Source organism: Saccostrea cucullata, unplaced genomic scaffold (assembly GCF_032062105.1).
Source record: "Saccostrea cucullata isolate Sc308-1 unplaced genomic scaffold, CSIRO_AGI_Scuc_v1 ctg559, whole genome shotgun sequence".
Classification (NCBI taxonomy): Eukaryota; Metazoa; Mollusca; class Bivalvia; order Ostreida; family Ostreidae; genus Saccostrea; species Saccostrea cuccullata.
Genome location: NW_026922212.1, coordinates 123291 through 144816, shown reverse-complemented (window position 1 = coordinate 144816; position 21526 = coordinate 123291). Strand labels below are relative to the sequence as shown.

Genomic DNA, 21526 nt, shown 5'->3' with positions numbered 1-21526 from the left:
ATTATATTCAATTTCTGGAAAAATAATTCTTGATATGACGCTGTTCCTCTGAGAAAATTGTGTTTAGATTTTGTTTTAATTCTGCAGTAAAAGCACTGATCATCATGTCTTTTATATATATGTATTAACTCTGGGATTCTTGAGATTCCCTAAAAGTGGGACTTCTTGACTTGATGCTCTGATGACGATTCTGATGGCTGACCGTTAACGGACTTCCTATCAGCTTGTGCAGTGTAAGTTTGGGGATCCTGGGATTTTATGTCGGGCTACACAGCAGATGCTTTGGGATTTGTTGAAATGGCTACTAAGGCTGCAATTGTTATAGACACACGTATAATACCACTCTCATCCAAAATGTCTTGTGAACTACAGATCTGCTCCTAAGAATTAAAGAAAAAGCATACATTAAATCCCCAAAATGGCAATTATGATTAAATATTCATAAGGTCTCAAGATATTAATAAAACTGTTGTCAGTGTTTAATCAGAATCTATCTGATACCAAATCTCTGCATCAACAACATATTGGCAAAAACTGAAAATTAATTCTTCCTTCATATTTTGTTACAAGTAGCTTTTGAAAATTTTGAACATACTACATGTGTTATCCATTTATTTAAGCATGTTAAAAAAAGTCATATACAACTTTGACATAGGTTACATTGCACAAAAATCACAGCTGCTTTCAACTACTGACAGAGTTTAAACAGATTCTTTGGAGGCATAAAATGCTTGGGCTACAAGCAAATCACAGTAAAACAAAATATATACATGTACGAACTAGTCTTGACAGACTATTAAATACACATACAGGGTGTTTCATAATATATGTTACATTTTGAATCATTAGTTTGACAAAAACAAGAAAAAGATATAGATGAGTCTTTATATCAAATTAATGCATGTATCCATAAGATTCATTATGTTTAATTACAAATCAAAATATTAAACTCTGAACAAAATCTTACACATTAATGAAAATTAGCGAAATTTCCAAGTTGCGTCATTTTTTACTTAACTACGATGTATTTCACGTCAACAGGTCACATTACATGTTCTATATCTCTATTTTTTCAACAACAAATGAAAGTTGCTTCTAAAGATTATAGCCTAGTCACATATTTTTGCTTAGACAATCCTCATTTGAAGGTCTATGTTCTCTCAATCAGTATCTGTGGTCTAGGATTGTAGACCTTGTTCTTTAAGAACCCCTGCACCCAAATATTGAGATTGTCAAATGCAAAGGTCATCTTTCCTTGCATTATCGAAAATGTGTACAACAACTTCAAACCATATTTCAAAGTTAAATGTATGCTGAAAATGCTGATAATGACAGCATCAATTTCTGAAAATATCTACATCTATCAGACATATCAGAAGTTTGCAACACTAAGAGTCTCCATTTCACAAAATAAATCTCCGTTTCTTTTAAAGTCTTTAGGCTTACTGGAATACCGTGTCATTTATCCCATATATTGCCTGTCCCTGTCCTTTAACCTTGCTACTAGCCTTCTGATAGGCATCCTAGAAAGCTTACTATTCTTTTGCAAAATTTATTTCATTAACTTCTGAATCAATTTTGGCGATATTAATTGAAAAAAAAAAAACAGCTTTAAAATTCAAGACTGAGTTGATATAATTTAAGTCCATTTAAAAAATATTCAAATTATGGCAACCGCGTTTATATCACAATTAATCATTGTAAGACCACGATTTCCATGACTTTTTCACATGGAACGAAAATGCAGAATTTGATGTTTAAAATGATATATAGTTTTTAATAGAAGTATAATAGGTAAGAGAAATAATTAGATTTAAAAATGTAACATATATTATGAAACACCCTGTATAATATAAACCATGAAAAATTAAAAACCATTACTTTTTTTCTTAATGTAATCAACTATGCATTGATATATTGCCTTATTGCCAAGTTATAGACTCACCTCATAATCATACTAAGTCAAATTATTGTCTTACACACCCTTATCATACTCAATATTAAGTTCACAGCATAATCATACTAGTAAGTCAACTTATTGTCTTGCACACCCCAAACATACTCAATATAAGTTATAAACTCACATCATAATCATACGAGTAAGTCAATGTTGTCTTCCACACCCTAATCTAAATCATACTCAATATTACATTTACACTGTAATTATTATAGTCAGTATTCAGTTCATCTTGGCTAGTCAAGGGTGTCTGATATGCTACTCTCCTCATAAGCCCTTGGCATACAGTGCTGAAAGGACAGGAGTGTTTTCTTCAGATGATTTAAAATTTTGAACAGGTATGCATAAATTGCATCATCAACAGAAATAAATAACGTATTTAATGTTAAACCAAGAAAGTTTTTATAGAATAATTAACAAGGAGGTATTGATTTTTCATTTGTTATTTAAATTGCAAATCTAAACATCTTCAATGTAGATTCTAATTCATATTTTGCTCATATCTTAAGATTTTGGAGGACATCATATCTATTCATAGAATAATATGTGATTGTTGTTTACTTGTGTTTTTCATTCCCAAGATAAAGAGCCAAAATATGTCCCAAAGGCAGATATCATAATTTACAAAAAACAATTGCTGACTGCTCGAGTGGTGTCAATCGACTACAATCAGAACTTGAGAAAAAAAATCCCAACTTTTTTTAACAGCATATGCCAAGGGCTTATGAGGAGAGTAGCGTACAAGAAACCCTTGGCTAGCCAAGATGTATTCAGTTTTGCCTTTTACACTGTAATCAGACTCAATACATACTTATTTTCATATGTACAATGTAATCATACAAATTACAGCAGTGTTTCCTCTTTAGTTACATTATAATCATAGATACAGATTAATTGCCCTTTTAAATGTTATCTTACTTTGTACAGATTTATTGCTTTACACATAAATTACATGAACACACAAAAGAACAAATTCTTCTTCAGTTATCACAATTATTTAGGAAGAGAGTATGAATCTAGATTACACAGCAGCCAATAATAAATCTCAAAATATAAAAATTAAATGAAAATTGCTTCAGCTTCAGCAGTTCTGAAAAGTACTTGTTGTTTTCAATACTGAAATGGGCTAATTAATGATTGTGCTTATCAGTTTAAGATGAGAACAGCACTAATTTTGAATACATGCACAAATATTGTTATAAACATCTTATTTGTACAGAAAATTAAAAAATAGACATGTTATCAATGACAATGTGCAAACAGCAGTAAAGGTTAAGATTGTGAAAATACAAATGCGAGTTGAATTGTCTTTGAACATGCAAGTTCTTTTAACATGCAAGTCGTTAAAAAAGTAATTGGCACCATTGAACAAACATTAAAATTAAACATTCAAACTTTCACCTATTATATAATTAAAGAACACAGACTTTGGACTATCCAACTATTAGTAAGATAGATTGGCAGTTCATGCAAGAAAATTTAGTGCAGAAAACGTAGAACTTTAAAGCTCTACAATAACAAATGCTAGAACATGTAATTATTTCATAAAACACCATGCCCTTCACAATAAATCAACCACCCGACCCTGGAGCCATAAAACTTAGGCTAGCTCACTTCTGATCTCAATCTCACTTTTCCTACTGTAAATTCCTTTCGTAAAAGTGAGACTAAGATCAAAAGTGAGCTTGTCTTAAGTTTTATGGCCCAAGAGCCAGAGGCACACAGGCATTTGGTCATGTATTATGCATTTAGACACTGAAATTAGTGTAGCATCAATATCACAAAGATTAGCTTGAGTGCATCACAGATATCCTAAAATCACAGCGGTACAGGTAGCTAGAAAGACAATAAAACATAGTTTGGCCACAGCAAAGTCTCGTGGGGTTAGTCTTGGACACAGATCTAAGTGTTGCACAGTAACTGAGACACGAGCTGGCCTTAGCTCTTCTGTTATATCATCACATGCACAAAGGAACTCCTGTAACGAGTTACACAACAAATGTCATTTCTCGGACACAAATAGATATACAGTATTTGTAGGAATTTATTCAAACATAGGTAATCAGAGATTACAGAGCTCACCTCAACGAATGTTGTCTTTAAGTAAGGCAAAGTCACACAATTAACCAACAAAAAGTGTACATTCCAAAAATGAAAATATTTAAGCAATTTTGATCTGATACTTTGAAATAGACCTACATAAACAATTTAAACTAGTTCTTCTTCATGAAAATGTAATCAAAATCCAGCATCTGAAGCAAATTTGAGAATTTTCATCTCTTGATGAAAACTTTAACCTGTTCACTCAACCGCAAAATGTAGGTCAGATTCAGCATCCGAAGCAAGCCTGGTAGTGTGCATCCTTAGATGTATCATCCATGCAAGTTTGGTCAACATACGGCTTATAGTTACTTGGAAATGAAACCTGCACCAAAAACTTCAACCTGTTCACTCAACCACAAAATGTAGGTCAGATTCAGCATCCGAAGCAAGCCCGGTAGTATGCATCCTTAGATGTATCATCCATGCAAGTTTGGTCAACATAGGTCTCATAGTTACTTGGAAATGAAACCTACACCAAAAACTTTAACCTGTTCACTCAACTGGAAAATGTAGGTCAGATTCAGCATCCGAAGCAAGCCCGGTAGTATGCATCCTTAGATGTATCATCCATGCAAGTTTGGTCAACATAGGGCTTATAGTTACTTGGAAATGAGACCTGCACCAAAAACTTTAACCTGTTCACTCAACTGGAAAATGTAGGTCAGATTCAGCATCCGAAGCAAGCCCGGTAGTATCCATCCTTAGATGTATCATCCATGCAAGTTTGGTCAACATAGGGCTTATAGTTACTTGGCAATGAGACCTGCACCAAAAACTTTAACCTGTTCACTCAACCGGAAAATGTAGGTCAGATTCAGCATCTGAAGCAAGCCCGGTTGTATGCATCCTTAGATGTATCAACCATGCAAGTTTGGTCAACGTAGGTCTCACAGTTACTTGGAAATGAAACCTGCATCAAAAACTTTAACCTGTTCACTCAACTGGAAAATGTAGGTCAGATTCAGCATCCGAAGCAAGCCAGGTAGTATCCATCTTAAGATGTATCATCCATGCAAGTTTGGTCAACATAGGGATTATAGTTACTTGGAAATGAAACCTACACCAAAAACTGCACCAAAAATGTTAACCTGCTCCAAAAACATTAACCTGGTCATTCCTTTGCTGAAATTGCAGCATCTGAAACTTTGACTGGTACGATGAAACACACTAGAACCATCTTCCATGCATGTCTAATCAATATAGGACATAGAAGTACTTAAAAAGAAAACTGCTCCAAAAAACTTAACCTTAACCTGGGACGCCGACGCCGAGGGTATTACATAAGCTCCCCCAACTTCGTTGAGGTGAGCTAAAAATAGTTCTTTTATAAAGTTAACATAATTTGTCATAACTTCAAAAAAAATTTTGATAAATTATTTGGTAAATAAATCATGTACATGTATCATCTTAAAAGTAATATTGTGTTAGATTATTTATTTAAATATATTATTAAATAATGTATGGTATATAGATGTATAATTACTTCCAAACAGAGTTAATCATGCTCTAAGAAATTAAATGAAACTCATAATACATGCTCTGTTAAAACAAATACTGTGCAACACTCAGTCTCTATACTCAACTTTCCATTAAATTTTATTATCTGGAGTAAAATATATTGTCTACATCCAAGATAACGGAATTTTCCCTGCTCACCAGGAATTTTAGACTACAAGTCCTTTCACAATAACCGCAGTGCAACTTTTTTTACAGGGCAAATTAAAAATGCTTGGTGAAGTTTTTGTTGATAGATGAATTAAATGACGTAAATAAACCAATTGATTTTATACATATTTCAAAATGTATCGCTCCACCCTGCAACAGATAAGTAATACAGTTACTGTGAAGGGGCTCATTAAGGAGAAAAACCATTGATATCACAACTCTTCATAAAAATTTTTCATCATGACATCTCCATAGAAAAGTGACCAAAATGATCTTTGAACATCCTCAGACTGAACATGTTTAATGCAGTTTTTTCATTTCTCAAAAATTTATATAAAATTAATGAAAAATATTTCTTATAATTACCGGAAATATTTATATCGCAAAACACTTCCATTAGTTAACATTAAAAGCAATGAATAACAATTTCATTAATCTCCTTTTAATGTCCTTCCCATTAGCTACATGTATGTTGTATTACTGCCCTCTGATCTCCACACAGAGGTGGAAGAAGATTTTTAGGAACAAATTTACAATTAATTTTATTTAAAACATTTTTTTATAATTAAAAAAAGAATACATATTTACATTAGATTTAAAGATAAAGACATCAAAGATATGGTATCTTTACTTCCACAGGGATACAGGGATAGATGTCAACATTTGACAGGGGATCCAAGTAGACCTCAGTAGGTAAAGGTATTTTTAGTAATGAAAATTAGAACTACTTTTGGCAAAGAAAACTGGCCTGTATTTAAAAAATTTCAGTACAGTAATGCAGACAAGTAAAACATGATGAACTGGCTGAGAATGAAAACCAATAGATGAATTTTAGTTATATCAGTCTGAAATAAAAGTGCATCTAACTAGCCAGCATGTGGAACAATTTGTGCTCTATATCATTTCAAGCTGTGTCACTAATACTTACATCTATTTTAATCTAAACGGTTATCATTATAATAATAATGTTTATCTTTATAATTTTCCTTTTATACACCCATCTAATCTAAATGTTATCATTCTAATAAGTGTAATGTTTTTCTCAAGTTTTTAATTTTTATTTCTAATCACTTTTTTAGTGGTTCGTTTCCATCTGTGTTGATAAAATCACATACACATGTTAAAAATGGATTTTTTTTTAATATTTTAAATCAACCCAAATATTTTTTCATCATTATTTGGTAATTATTATAAAGTGTGATTAATAAACAGATACCATTCATGTACACAAAAAGCATGACCAAAGAAGCCCAAGATATAAAGAGCAGTAAAATCTTCAAGGCACGGAGGTTACAAGTATAGAAGTTATTTCATGTGTGAATGGAACATAGCAAGGAACTAATTGTGAGGATTAATGAGGGAGTTAGATATGTGCCCCTTCACATTCCTTGCCTGGAAATACTGAATCTTTCAGAATGATCCTAAAGCTTCCTTCAATTGTTCTCTCTTCATATGGCAGCTGTTTTGTGGTCATTTTTTTTTCTGCATTCATTTCTCTTTGAGTCAATGATTTCACTTCCACAGGAATCATACACTCATAGATTTGATCCAAACATACAGTAGTTTACAAATACACCAATTCAAATAAAATCAAATCAGATCATAATTTCCTTTTATAAAAGCAGGAATATTATTAAAAGTAGATTTGGCATAATTTAGTCATAAAAATGTGGTCAGATGGTTTTTAAAATACATGTCATTTTGAAATACAAAATGTTGAGATTCACTCTATTCAACACACACTTTTGCTGTATCTACCATGTTTACAACAAAATTCCAGTAGCAAAGAAATGACAGCAAAATTTAAAAATTATATAAAAATTACATTATAAGAAACTTAAAAACACATGTAGCAGGAAAATATAAAACATGGACTCCATAATATGTATACTGTGATGCTTACTTGTAACAAAATATAATAAACAATCAAGATACACTCTGTTAAAATGCCAACTAAAGTAAGTCTGTTTAACAAAACTGATTATAATAATAAAAAAAATTCCTTTCGTTACTATACCTTCCCTACTCCAACTTTTCGACATGCTTCTAGAAAATTCTCAACATTCTTCCGGCATTTTGCCATTGTAAGTTTTGGCTGAAATGAAATAAAATAACACAAATAAACTCATCAGAAAATAAACATGGAAACATTGTATGTTGGACCTTCATAATTCAATAACACTTGCTACTTTTTAAGGCAAGAAATGATGGAGAAATTATGCAAACCATACTGGCAATTGAAATGTTTGAAAGCTAATTTACATTTTAACATCTATCAATACATTTATCATAAAGAAAACATTAAATCAAGTAGATAGAGAGCAGCTTTATGTACTTCCACATGATATAAATAAGGACTATTTACCACAGCAGGCGAGGGTACATGGATACTGAGGACAGAGCGGGGCCTGATGTTGTTGGCAAACTGACACAACAACACGCCGTCCCTCAGGGACTCCGGCAAATTATCCGGCAACGTCACCTTCAGTCTCTTCTCTATTGTCTGTTAATAAATACAAAATGTCAGTGCTCCTGTTTTACTGAGTAGTGCTTTCAATATTCATAAAATATGTAGCATTTTAAGGAGCTTGCTGAAATTGGTATGAAAATACTGTATACAGGGTTACTTTCACCCTGTGTTATTTTCGCCATTACACACTTGCAAACAATTTTGCTCCATTTTAAATTCACCCAGTCATAGTTTTTTAAAGAAATTATACTGTATTCTTTGAATTCGCCGCATTTTGAATTCACCAAAATGAGGTTAGGGCGAAAGGGGTGAAAATTCCCCTGTATACAGTAGACAATAATCTTTTTACCATTCTGAGGCGATTTAACTGCTCTGCCTCTTCCTTCATGCGTTCCTCTTGTCGGCGTAGTGTAAAATTTCCATCATCTTTGTAACTATCAATCACTCTCATTGCACTCCCTGAACCTAAGAGAAATACTGTATCATTTAGTTGAAAGACATTTTCAGTGACAGTAACGAATTTACTTCCAAACGTACTTTGATGCTAAATGATTCTAAAATTGCAAGATATTCAGAAAAAAGTAAAATTAACCATTTATTGTTAAAAAATTGAGTCAATCTCTGAAAGCCTTTTTAATTCTAAAATGAAAAAGTTAATTCCTTGATTAGCATCTACAAACCTGCAGATCTGCGAGATGCTGCTCCATAACTTGTTCTGAGGGGTGGGTTAGGTGGGGTTTTCTTGTCATCCCTCTGTTGTGAAAGAAAGCCACACATTATCAATACTTTAAGGTAAATTACTAGTACTGACAACTGTATTTACACAGAAGAATTTCTGGTGGTATGAGTATCAGATGCACATGAAACATTTCTGTCAGTGAAGTACTGTTTACCTTGGCTATCATACTATTGACAGCATTCTTCTGCACCTGTCTTTTATCTTCTCCAGGTGTTGTCCGCCCACCTTTACCTGGCTTACCATCCTCCTGGAAGAATTTCATACATCATATATTTATATCAACAGAAGAATTATGTTTAAATTCGTAGAAAAATCTATTCAAATTTTTTGTTTAATATTAAGTTTCACAGATATTTTACTGTACTTTAATTACTACAATCTGCTTACCTGGGTTCAATGTTTTGTGGTATCAAAATAATATGCTACACAAGTACTCCGAATTTTAAGACGGATAAAACCTCAAGACTTACCTGTGAAGATCCCGTAGATGGTCTGTTAGAATTGCTTCTTACAGGGGTAGGAGGAGGGACATTGCTTCTCTCCCCACCTGCTGCACCCCTCCCAGATAAGGGCGTGGTGGCAGTTGTTTTGGTTCGTCGAGTGGCCCCGCCTCCTTTGTCGCCGATTTTGTGTAGTGAAGATGTCGAGGAACTGGGACTGTTGGTTCCCGTAGATCCCAGGGAAGACCTCGGACTTGGGCTCGGGGAAATTCCAGGACTATTTCCTCCATTTACAGAACTGAAAAACAGACAAAATAAAAATTAATAGTCCTACATCTTATCTTCACAAAAATTTAGGTTATCAGTATTAAAAATCAATAGAAATGCACTTTTCCTTTCTTTAAAAAATAAAAAATATGTACATGGGAAAAACAATGAAAGTCCATATTAAAAAATCATATGACATATTTATTTAATTGGCCTTTTTTATGTAAAACAAGACTACACATTATTCAGGAGAAAAGAACCAAAACTTTCCAATACTAGTAGTCCTTCCAATGCTACGATTAGTGCTTTTTTTTTTTATACCATTATATTTAACTCATGTTTATATTACATATACATACATATATAGCAGTCAGAATAGTTTAAACATTTAACCAGATAATACAAATATAATTCTTATTTCTTAACCATCTAAAAAGATAACATATAAAGAATATACCGAGTATGAAGAGAATATTGAAAGAAGAATAACCATTTAAAGGATAATTGAATACATTCATGCAGAAGTTTTTTCTTTCTCTGTGTAACATATAGGTTCTAGTAAATGTTTAAACATTTATCAATGTATCATTGAATCAAATAAAACACATTTACTATAATCTTAAAAAAGATTTAAGATAAAGGAAAAACTTAATAGATATACTGAAGTGAAAACCACACTAAAACAGAAACAATGAGTACTGGTATATGCAGTGTTGTATGTATCATTATGTCTACTGTATGAAGTCCTTTGGTGCATTGTCTTGAGTTACGTAAGTACCTCAGTCTAAAGATTATGTTAAAACACTTCACACAGGAAATTCTTGCTGTAACTACCAACTTCCCTAGAAATCCACAAAGGACTTTATCAATCACACCACTCATACATATTTCAGGTGAAAAAATTACTTGAGTGGAATATCCATTTTTATTTTGATGCATTATGATTTTTTTCCTGTTTATTAATGTGTGGAAAAAATGAAGAAAAAAGTGTGAAATCAGGTTTTAAAACAAAGTTCTTTGTGTAAATCTGACAGTTCATGTAAAGGGCTTTCCCATGATCATAAATCTTTGCTGGTCCGAACAAACAAAAATCATGTGCAACTTTTTTACTTAAACCTTAATTCATAAGTATATGACTCACTCATATTTACGATTCTTTCTGTTTTTCATTTGAAGGTCAATAATATGACTTTCCCAACAATACACAACTTAATTACAGTATCACACATAAAATATTCCCTCTTTCATCACATACATGTAACAAAGAGCACCCATAGTCCCATCCATTTATACTTTATTTCTTGCATTTTGAAAAGCAAACAAGCGAGTGTCCTTTTGTAGCAGCCCAAATCCTATTCAAAACTTGGTAGTTTTTTAAATTTCTAACCTAGTTATATTTCACTTTGATTGTAGATAACAGAATGTTATAATAAAGGATATTTTTTGACTCTATGCAACTAAGTGTGGTAGAATTCTGTTTTTTAAAGCTTTTCACTGTCTTTCTTCTTACACTGACAATGAAATTATTACACGGATTGCAAGTATAAAAACACAATAAATGCATTATAACAATAATCTGTATTTCTTGCGATATCAACAATTATATCGAAATCATCAACAGAAGATGATAATGGAATCAAATGTTGATACAGCACCCATACAGATTTTGTCATGGTTAATTTTCTACAGTATATTTACCGGTATATGCATATTGTATATACACATATTTATATACATTATTTTATACATTATACTGAGAGGGATCAAGGAAAAGATAAATGCAGATGGCATGATAATGATTACAAAAAGCACCCTGTCCTATAATTATCATACTGTCCGTTAATATGGCCATAACAGTCCAATATTACCTGCCCGGTTTGTTCCGCAACACGGGAATGCCTCTGCTAACAGGTCTGTAAAATGTCAAATCACCAACAGAGTATGAGCACAACAATCACATTCTAACTTAATATTAATCCACTCCCAGGCATGCAATAAGAACTTCAAAAAGATAGAGGGGAGTCAAGTAAATCCCGTTAACAGTATGCACATATGTTTTTATAAATAAATATAAATACTGAGAAGAATACATGAATAGCTGTGGGAATTAAATCTCGTTTATTCTAAATTCTTTAAAATGATATAAGTATATACAAGACATAATGGTTTATCATAATAAAGTTTAAATTTCTACGGTGAATGTTAAGGTGTTCAATACATGCACTGAATGTGCTAAATAAGAAAATTGTTGGATTAATTTCATTTTTCTTAGCATTAGTTGGCTGTCTGTTTATTAATATCAAGATGCAAAAATGGCTACAAAATTTTTTTTTTACTTTTTCCAACATAAATACTGAAAAAAATCATCTCAATTTTTTAAAATTGCAATGAAATTGTCTCTCTCAAAGTAAATGAATATCATAAATTCAAACCAGAGATTAAATTTGAACTGTTCCATGAAGTCATTATAAAATGCTGCCTGTCCCTATAAATCTATTTTTGTGCACTGCATTTCTACTGCTTTTAGCGGGGAATATTCTAAATCTCTCTAGTTAAATTACTGTGCAACATGCAGTCAGTAACTTTTAAAAAATAGTGAAAGGGCAAAAGCTTCTAAACAAGCTTAGGAGAAGGAGGGGATCTACCCGTAGACCAAGAGAAAAAAAGATGCAGAGGAAATAGAGGCAATATTTACTTTTTGATTCGCGATGTGGAGCTATGAGCACCAGAGGCCCCTGTTTTGGCCCCTGATGGTTTGGCCGTTGAGGGATTTGACGTAGGGTTCGGATTTGAATCGGAACCCTGTCGTCGTAACGGAACATTTGTTGGCTTCGGTTCCTCCTTGTTCACACTGTTGGTAGTTTGATTTGGTTGTCTGCAATTACATTTGCTCCGCATTAAATTGTTTACAAATTTACTACATGCATAATTTTAATCATTTTTAGAGATTTGTTGGAGATTACATATGATGTAATTCTTATTTTTACCATGCACCCTTAAACATACATTCCTTTCCAACACACACCTTTAGTATCTAGCATTTCTACTAAATTACATGTAAAGCCCATCTGTCAGTATATAATACAATATTTTCCCCCTTACTTTGGTACCTTGCCTTGTTAGCTAATATTTAAAATCTGAGAATCATTGTTATATTGTTACTTTAAGCAAAGCAAATAATCTACTCATTTCCGATCACTTTCTTTTTATATCCACATATTGTGATAAGTTACAGAATATTTGAGTCTCTTTCAGTGCCAAATAAAACATAAGTTATGCAACCTTCAAGCAATTAAATTTCCAGACAATAAAAAAAAAAAATCTCTCAAATTGTACCCTATTCTTAGTGCACAACCATTTAATATATATAAAAAAGAAAATATTTATTATACCTGTTAAAATATCCTTATAATGCAGGATCATGATTCATACATGTATGTATCTGTCTGTATGTTCGTGTGTAATGTTGAACACATAGTGGTAATAAACTAATTGAAATGCACTTGTATAGCAAGCAATGAAAAATGCACAATATAGGATTAAATCATAATGCAACATGTCAGGATACAAGAGAGTGATTTGCTGTAGAATACAAAAGAACTACCTAACACATAGAAAAAGCCAGATAAAGAAAATAACAGACAGATGTGCACAAAGATACATATTACAAGGTGGTGAATTTCTACATCACACAAGTGCAGAAGTTTCATACAGTACCTATAATTCATGCTATAGGTATCCATTGCATTTCTGCTGTTGCGTTGCAATGGAGCAGCGTAATGAGGTACAGAAGTCTTTGCTGAATGTGGAGAAACATGAGGAGGGGAGTGAATGGAAGAGCTGCTATTTCCCATGCTAGCATCTTGCACATATCCAGAATAATGCTGAGAGTCAAGTGCTAGAGTCCTTGGAGGGTTTCCAGATGCACGAGGGTTATATGTGGGCCTGTTTGGTGAAACCCCTTGAGGAGATGCACCAAATGGGGAAACCCCATATGGAGAGCCCCTGTGAGGGTCGTGGTGTTCATTCCTGTGGGGAGAATGAACTGTTTGTCCATAGGAATATCCAGGGGGTGATCCTGGAGAAACAGGGGAGTAGGGGGACACATTTCCATGGTTATACTGAGGTTTGTAACCATATGGGGTGGGGGTGTTGAAATCTGCAGGGTGTCGGCTTGGATAACCCTTGTAACTGAAAACAAAAGTATTAGTTTTCCTCTAAAGTAAGACATTTTCTAGCATAGTATCAAATTTTGTTAATCCCTATATTAAATTTCTCTAGAGTAAAGCATTCGCTGAAGGATTCTCCTTACAGGGTAATGCTAGGGGACTTATAGATCTGTTTGCCTATTTAGCATTGTTTCAACCCCAAAATTTAAGTTTAATACAATAAATAAAATATTTCTAAAATTCAAGGGCATGGGTTTTCCCATCTCAATATTAATTCTGAGAGAAGGTCAGCTTTTTAATTTTCAAGGAAGGCAGAGATTGGTAGGACTATATCCTTTGAATTTAGTACATGTATTGGAAAATTTGATAATACATGTGTATATAGTTTTTTTTTCTCCATTCTGAAAATTCATTCTGCATGACAAAGCACATGCAAGTTACTTAATACTTTAATGATATAATCAGTATATATGATGGATATTAAAATGAAGATGTAAGGAAAGAATGTGATCTGTTATATATACATATGAAATTAATGTAATTGCTTTAGTTTTGTGTTGACTTGAAGAACCTCCGAATAGTCCATCTGAAAAATATATGATATTGGACAAGGTATTAGAAGCTGAAGGGGTAACAAAGAATAAGAAAGAATTATTGAAATATTTTGATTTATAAACCAGTATCTAAAATTTAAGGGTTTAAATTTTGTAAGTAATCTACAGTGTATTTCTTATAAACAAAGTTTTTGTTATGGTCTATACGATAAATTTGGAAACTGTGCAAAACCTAATCACTTCCTTGAGAACAAAGCACACATTTTGGATAATCTCTCTGCAGTACAATATCAATAAATAATCAGGTTCTGTGATCAAGGAATAGCTGACCTCCTCTCAATACAAATGATTATCTCAGCTACAGGAAAAAATCAGTTAAGACTAGGACAGCCATATTCCCCCCTTACACTGGGACCTTCTTATGAAAGAAATAAATTTCTGTTGACATAGGAAAAAGTATAATATGGTATAAAGGTGTAAAACCCGAGTTCAACCTTGTGTACATGGCATTTATCACCAAGAACTGATAAACAAATATCTCAATTTAATTGTTTTAATTAACATACATGTACCTTGCTCTTATAAATTGTTATGATGCTTGAATTGCTTACAAATTGAGTAATACACTGTAGATATTTAAAATTTCAGGGCAGATTATTTTATTGCATAAAAATATCAAAGTTACCCAATAGAACTCTTTAGTGTGCAAAGTCAAGATGATCCTACATACAATGTAGCTCATTTTAGTGCAGTTTATATCCTAAATTAAATCTTAAATAGTTGTGTTTTACTTTGAAATGAAAAAAATAATTTTCATTTAATTAGTGAAGAAGACTTATTTTTCATGCAAGAAATAAACAATGAAAATTTTTTCCTTAAAGGTTTAAAGATTATACTCATAAGAATCTAAGTTTGTTTTTTGTGTGTGTGTGTTTTTCAGATGCAGAGAAAAAAGCTGAGATTGGTAAATTAACATAGCATTAGTTGAGGCAAGAGATACCAAGGGTAGTATTACCAATATACATCTATTTAGTTCTGTTCTACTTTTACCTAACACCCTGACAACATAGAAACTTTTTATGCTTAAAGCTTTTTAATTTTTGATTTCCTACGTTGAACCCATGTGACTACATTCTTGAAGGGAAAGATTTGAAAAATTGTTAATATCATACTACATTTAAAAATCATTCATTTTGTTAATCACATTGAATAAACACAAAAAAACAATAACATAAACAAACCATGCATAACACAATTCCTATTGTTCAAATATCATACCATAATTCATATTTATATAAATTGTTATATTTAAACATAAGCACTTGTGCATTTCACTGGCATTAAATTGATTAACTTTGCAAAGAAAATAAAGAGTAGAGTTCATTAATCCAGAGAAATGTACACATGGAAAAAATTGTTCAAAGTAAGCGTATAAGCAGTTTTGACATACTTGTTTTCTACAGATCGTCTGGCATCCACTGGCGCTTTGTTGGCCTCTGATTCAGGGCGAGCAATCGAAGCCTTTGGTTCATCCTGCTTTTTCTCTGGCCTTCTGCTATCTTCTACTTTAACTGCTTCATTTGTCCTATTTATTCGAGTTATCAAAATAGAAATTTACCCTTGATCAAATAGTTATACGCATATTTTAACTCTTAGAAAAAGAAGTAAGTTTGACAACAAACGGTATTTGCTGTATTCCATCATTCCCACGTTTACCTTGACTCCTGCCACTGCTTCTCTAACAGAGCTTTCTGCTCCTCCTGAATTTTCTGGGCAGCTTTTCGCCTTGCTTCTCTCTCTTCTTCTTCCTGCTGAATTCTTAGCTGTTCAGCCGTCTTCTTCCTTCGTTCATATTCTACTTTCTGGCGATTAAGTTCCTATCAAACAATTCATATCTAGATTGCTAGTGGTGACAATACAAGGTTAATTTGAAGTAGCCTGAATTACAGAAAAATCCATTCATTCTTTCAAATCTCTTTATTTTTGTACAAAGAATATCCTTTTTATTATATGAAATAATGATATCTTTGCTACTTTTGAAGTACACTTTTATAGGCATATGGGTAGTTTTTCAATGGAAACTAGAACTGTCCAATAGGGACAAATACCCCCGCTGGGTTTTTCAGAGTAGGTGCCAATTCAGAAATATTTTATGGATCTAGTAAGAGGTGTTCACTATTGTCTAATAAAGTGCCCTGCCACAGCATGATACGCCCATCAAATATTGTTCGATAATCATTTAGGGTGCAAGAAAATCAAGTAACATTAACAATTGATACAGATTTCAATGATCTAATTTCCATTTCTTATCTTGTTTAAAATATTGTACATACATCTCTAAGAGACTTGCAGTGTAGGGATTAATTAAGACAAATAATACATCATATAATTCTAAACTGGCTGTGTTAGAGATTAACAAATATCCATCTGCAGCTTTAAATTGTTTATTGCATATTTTATGAAATAATGGAAATGCTACAGTCTAATAAAAAAAATCAAAAATTAATTATTCTGTAGACTATAAAATTCTAAGTGAGACATGACTGCAATTTGTTGCAAGTATATAAAAATTGAAATGTAATTTTTTTTCAATGAACATATGTATAACAAGAGATGTTTGTAAAACACTTATGCCCCCCTCCCCCCCCCCCCCACTGGAATTTTTTTGTAAGTCCAAGGGGCATAACTCTGTCAAAAATGGCGCGATTGTACCCAAAACAGAACTTGACCTAGATATTCATCTGATAAATCTGTATAGTAAATTTCATCTCAGTATGTGCAACGGGTGCAAAGAAAATGAACGGAAACTGCAAATAATTGGAATTTTTTCAAACTGCAAGGGGCATAACTCTGTCAAATATGGTGCGAGCCGTCTTCTAACTTGACCTAGATATTAATGTGATATATCATAGTAAATTTGATGTCAGTATGTGCCACGGTTGCAAAGAAAATGAGCGGAAACTGCAAATAATTGAAATTTTTCTAAGTCCAAGGGGCATTCTGTCAAAAATGGTGCTGGAACTTGACTTATTGATATATCTGTATACTAAATTTGATTTCTATGTGCAAACAAATAATTGAAATATTTCTAAGTCCAAGGGGCATAACTCTGTCAAAAATGGTGCGATTGTACCCAAAACAGAACTTGACCTAGATATTCATGTGATATATCTGTATACCAAATTTCATTTCAGTATGTGCAACGGTTGCAAAGAAAATGAACGGAAACTAAGTGGACCGACAGACCGACCGACGGACCGACAGACAGCAGCAAAGCAATATGCCCTCCTTTCTTCGAAGGGGGGCATAATTAATATTAATTATATTATACAATACTAATTCAGTTTTAATCATACACTAAAACATCAATTTGTTTTAATTACATTACACCAATTGAAAGATCTTTATACAGAAGAACTTTTAAATAAGGCCATTCTTTTTGCCCAACTTTCAAATCTCTGATGCTCTTGCCAGTTAACTCCCGACAATGAACTCATTAATTTCTCTCTAAATCAAAAATTCTTCTTGACCAGTGCTATAATTTGCCCATGAGACAAACTGAATTCCTCTCAAATCATTAACATTTGTTACAGAATTTGCTGTAAAGTATATCATAAAAAATAAGTTTTTACTTAATTTAATTTTTTAATAAGGATACAACTATATTTTTACATTTTTTAGGATTATGAAATTTATAATTTTAAAGATTAGTTTTTTTAAAAAATCACTTAAAATTAAAGGTCACAGTGACCTTGAAATAGGTCGGTACACACCGTCTACCCAAGATGCATAAATTGTCCAAGTTTGATGATTGTAAGTCTAATAGTTTTCTAGTTATGAGCCAACAAAATGGCCTGTAAAATGCTCATCCAATCATGATGAAAATCCCATGTGCACACCTTCATATGCTGAATAATAAGTGTATGAATTTTCAGACAAATCCATCCAACAGTTTCTGAGAAACGGTCCGGACAAATTCTTGTCTACAGACAGACGGACATGGTGATTCCAATATACCCCCCTAAACTTCGTTTGCGGGGGTATAATTATCAAAATGATCGCTACACTTTCAAAACTGTGATACATGCAACAACATACAGATGGTTTGAAAAAAAAGGAGGCTAACTATTCAACAGGATTACTGAATGTTATAAAACAGGAAAATGAGAAAGGATTCTGCAGAAAGTTGGAGTACATAAAAAGATAAAGTTAGAACTGTCTCAAGCATTACCTGGGCTATTATTTGCAGCTGTATATACTAGACTTCCCAATGTAATTTAATATATACCCGGTAGTATAAAGGCCAGTTTTCTTTTGTATAAGAGACGGGTATCTTCTGTGATCAAATATTAGACAAAGAAACTTGATTTAAATCAAACTAACCCTTGAAAACTCATTTTCTGAAAATGCCTGGTCACTGGTGCTAATTGGCATTCTAGGAGTTACAGGGGTCAAAGGTGACTGAGGTGATAGCTCCCCTGGGGGTGGAGAGAGTTCAGTTGGAGGATACCCTGGGGTGGGGGTCTTAGGTGAAAACTGATCGGTATTTGGTCCACTGTAAGCTGTGTTTATTGGAGGAGGGCGAGATTCATGCCCTCGTCTTGGCGGGTCTATTTCTGGACCATTAGCCACGACCCCTTTATAAGCTGATGAATCGCCATGCTGCCAGTGGCTTAATGCCTAAACAGGGCCAAAAACATGCAGTTAAATGTACACTCACACAAATAACAATGATTTGTGTGCAGCTATCGCAAGAATTACATGTAACCTCTACCTACAGGTATATTTCAGCCTAACTAAAAAAAATTTAAAAAGCAAAAAATATTATCCATAGCTTTTAATATAATAAAATTGGCTATTCAAATGTCTTCACTTTGAGCTAAAAATACCAAGCATGATTTTATAACAATCTGAACCCTCTGTCTTAGCTGAGAGATAGTTCATGTCTCTTGTGATAAATTCTTCCTGTTTAAGATAACACACAAATTTTCATTCCATAAATCATTATACTGTACATATATTTTATCTGGATAAATAAATAAATAATACACAAGCAAGAACAAAATATGCCATTTCTGGATATAAAGAAATATATAATTTTGTACAAGTAATAGAAAGAGAGAGAGAGTCCTTGCGATAACTGCATATCAAACCATGCAATACATTTCAATGAAAATAAAAAAACAAAGCAGAAAGATCTAGTACACATAAAATGTTTACTGACCACAAATTTCAACATGTACAAATTCCTTACTTGTGCAGTTTACAATGTGTATTTTTATATAACTATTCCATTTCATTTTTCTGCTTTATATCAACACTCAACAGAAATAGCGAGTGTTGCCATCTTCTTTGTGGTCAGCAATATCAAAGACCATCTAGAATACTACTTTGTCTCAAACAACACTGAGTGACAAAAGATTCTTTCATCGCCTAAAACTTATCAGTACCTTTTATGCTAACAGTTCAATTTTTGAATAAAAAGTTTTTGTGTTACAGAATGTGTACTTTACAATACTCCTACATAAAAGACAAAAACTAGAACTGTACAAAAGGGACAAAATACCCCCCGCTGGGTTTTTCAGAAGTAAGTTTTTCCATAATAAAGATATGTATCAAACACGAATTATGAAATTTTTCTTCCAGTGACCTTGAACTTCCCCAAATGACCTTGGGTCAAGGTCAAGACACACCCTTGGGTGATGTGCAATCTTTGAGTGAATGAGAACCTACCAAGTTTATCCATAAGAAAGATATGGGAGACACGAATTATGAAATTTTTTTAAGTGACCTTGAACTTTCCCAAATGACCTTGGGTCAAGGTCATGACACACCCTTGGGTCATGGGCAATCTTTGAGTGAAATGAGAACCTACCAAGTTTATCCATAAGAAAGAAAAGGACCGGACACGAATTATGAAATTTTTCTTCCAGTGACCTTGAACTTTCCCAAATCACCTTGGGTCAAGGTCATGACACACCCTTCTGCCGTGGGCAATCTTTGTGTGACATGAGAACCTACCAAGTTTATCCATAAGAAAGATATGGAACGGACACAAATGATGAAATTTTTCTTCCAGTTACCTTGAACTTCCCCAAATGACCTTGGGTCAAGGTCATGACACACCCTTGGGTCATGGGCAATCTTTGTGTGAAATGAGAACCTTCCAAGTTTATCCATAAAAGATATGTATCAAACATGAATTATGAAATTTTTCTTCCAGTGACCTTGAACTTTCCCAAATGACCTTGGGTCAAGGTCATGACACACCCTTGGGTCATGGGCAATCTTTGTGTGAAATGACAACCTTCCAAGTTTATCAATAAGAAAGATATGGACCGGACACGAATTATGAAATTTTTCTTCCAGTGACCTTGAACTTCCCCAAATGACCTTGGGTCAAGGTCACGACACACCCTTACGTCATGAGCAATCTTAGTGTGGAGTAGTAGATTCTAATGTACCTCTGTAAGAAAGATATCGACCGGACACGATTGCACAGACAGACAGACAGACGGACGGACAGACGGACAGCTAGACAGACGGACAAGGTAATTCCTATATACCCCCCAAACTTCGTTTGCGGGGGGTATAAAAATTCCCAGTTTAGACTAGGAATAATGACAAATGCAGACTTAGTACCTACCTCCGACACATTAGGAGAAAAACCAATCTTGTCCAAACTATCTGTGGTGCTGTACCCCGAGTCATTACTTAACACAGTGTGTCTCTTCCATTTCTCTTGTGAAGGATCTGTCATAAATTCCTCTGTAGGTCTGTATAACAATATCAAGAAAACAAGAAATTAACATCAACAAGCAAAAATCATTGTGATACTCTTTTTCAGCTTTTGTGTTATTTTCGCTGACAATATTGTGAGGCCATACATAGAATTTTGAGGAGGCATGGACTTGCGGACCAGTTTCTTCATCTCTGCATCGTTGTCTCTCTTCTGTTCCTCCTTTATAGCCTCTATCTGAAGGAGCTTCATGATGTGACGTTTACCTTTGATACACACCTGTAAATAATTTATTACAGTATTTCACTGTTAAATGTAATGTGCATAACAGCATATGGGACTTGTTCAAAAACATGATAATTCTTAAGTTTCCTTTTTTGTTTTGTTTTCTTTTTTAAACGTAGAATTCACTAAAAAGAATTT

At 33.3% G+C, this 21526-nt stretch overlaps 1 protein-coding gene across 7 annotated transcripts in view; it reads right to left on the bottom strand.

Moving 5' to 3' along the window:
• Positions 1 to 208: 208 nt before the first annotated feature.
• Positions 209 to 21526, bottom strand: part of LOC134261400 (leucine-rich repeat and calponin homology domain-containing protein 2-like) — a 28117-nt gene continuing 6799 nt past the window's right edge. Inside the window, exons 6-20 of one of the 7 annotated variants that reach the window (XM_062743841.1) lie at positions 21252 to 21382; positions 21011 to 21140; positions 18748 to 19044; positions 16081 to 16241; positions 15815 to 15949; positions 13359 to 13832; positions 12337 to 12516; positions 11510 to 11554; positions 9405 to 9672; positions 9089 to 9181; positions 8876 to 8948; positions 8545 to 8660; positions 8091 to 8228; positions 7743 to 7820; positions 209 to 380 (exon numbers count right to left, since the gene is read on the bottom strand). In XM_062743841.1, the coding sequence (XP_062599825.1) occupies positions 267 to 380; positions 7743 to 7820; positions 8091 to 8228; positions 8545 to 8660; positions 8876 to 8948; positions 9089 to 9181; positions 9405 to 9672; positions 11510 to 11554; positions 12337 to 12516; positions 13359 to 13832; positions 15815 to 15949; positions 16081 to 16241; positions 18748 to 19044; positions 21011 to 21140; positions 21252 to 21382 (2433 nt within the window). In that variant the 3' untranslated portion in view covers positions 209 to 266. The remainder of the gene's footprint in view (positions 381 to 7742; positions 7821 to 8090; positions 8229 to 8544; positions 8661 to 8875; positions 8949 to 9088; positions 9182 to 9404; positions 9673 to 11509; positions 11555 to 12336; positions 12517 to 13358; positions 13833 to 15814; positions 15950 to 16080; positions 16242 to 18747; positions 19045 to 21010; positions 21141 to 21251; positions 21383 to 21526) is intronic. The other 6 variants (XM_062743842.1, XM_062743845.1, XM_062743844.1 and 3 more) reach the window with 6 other exon arrangements.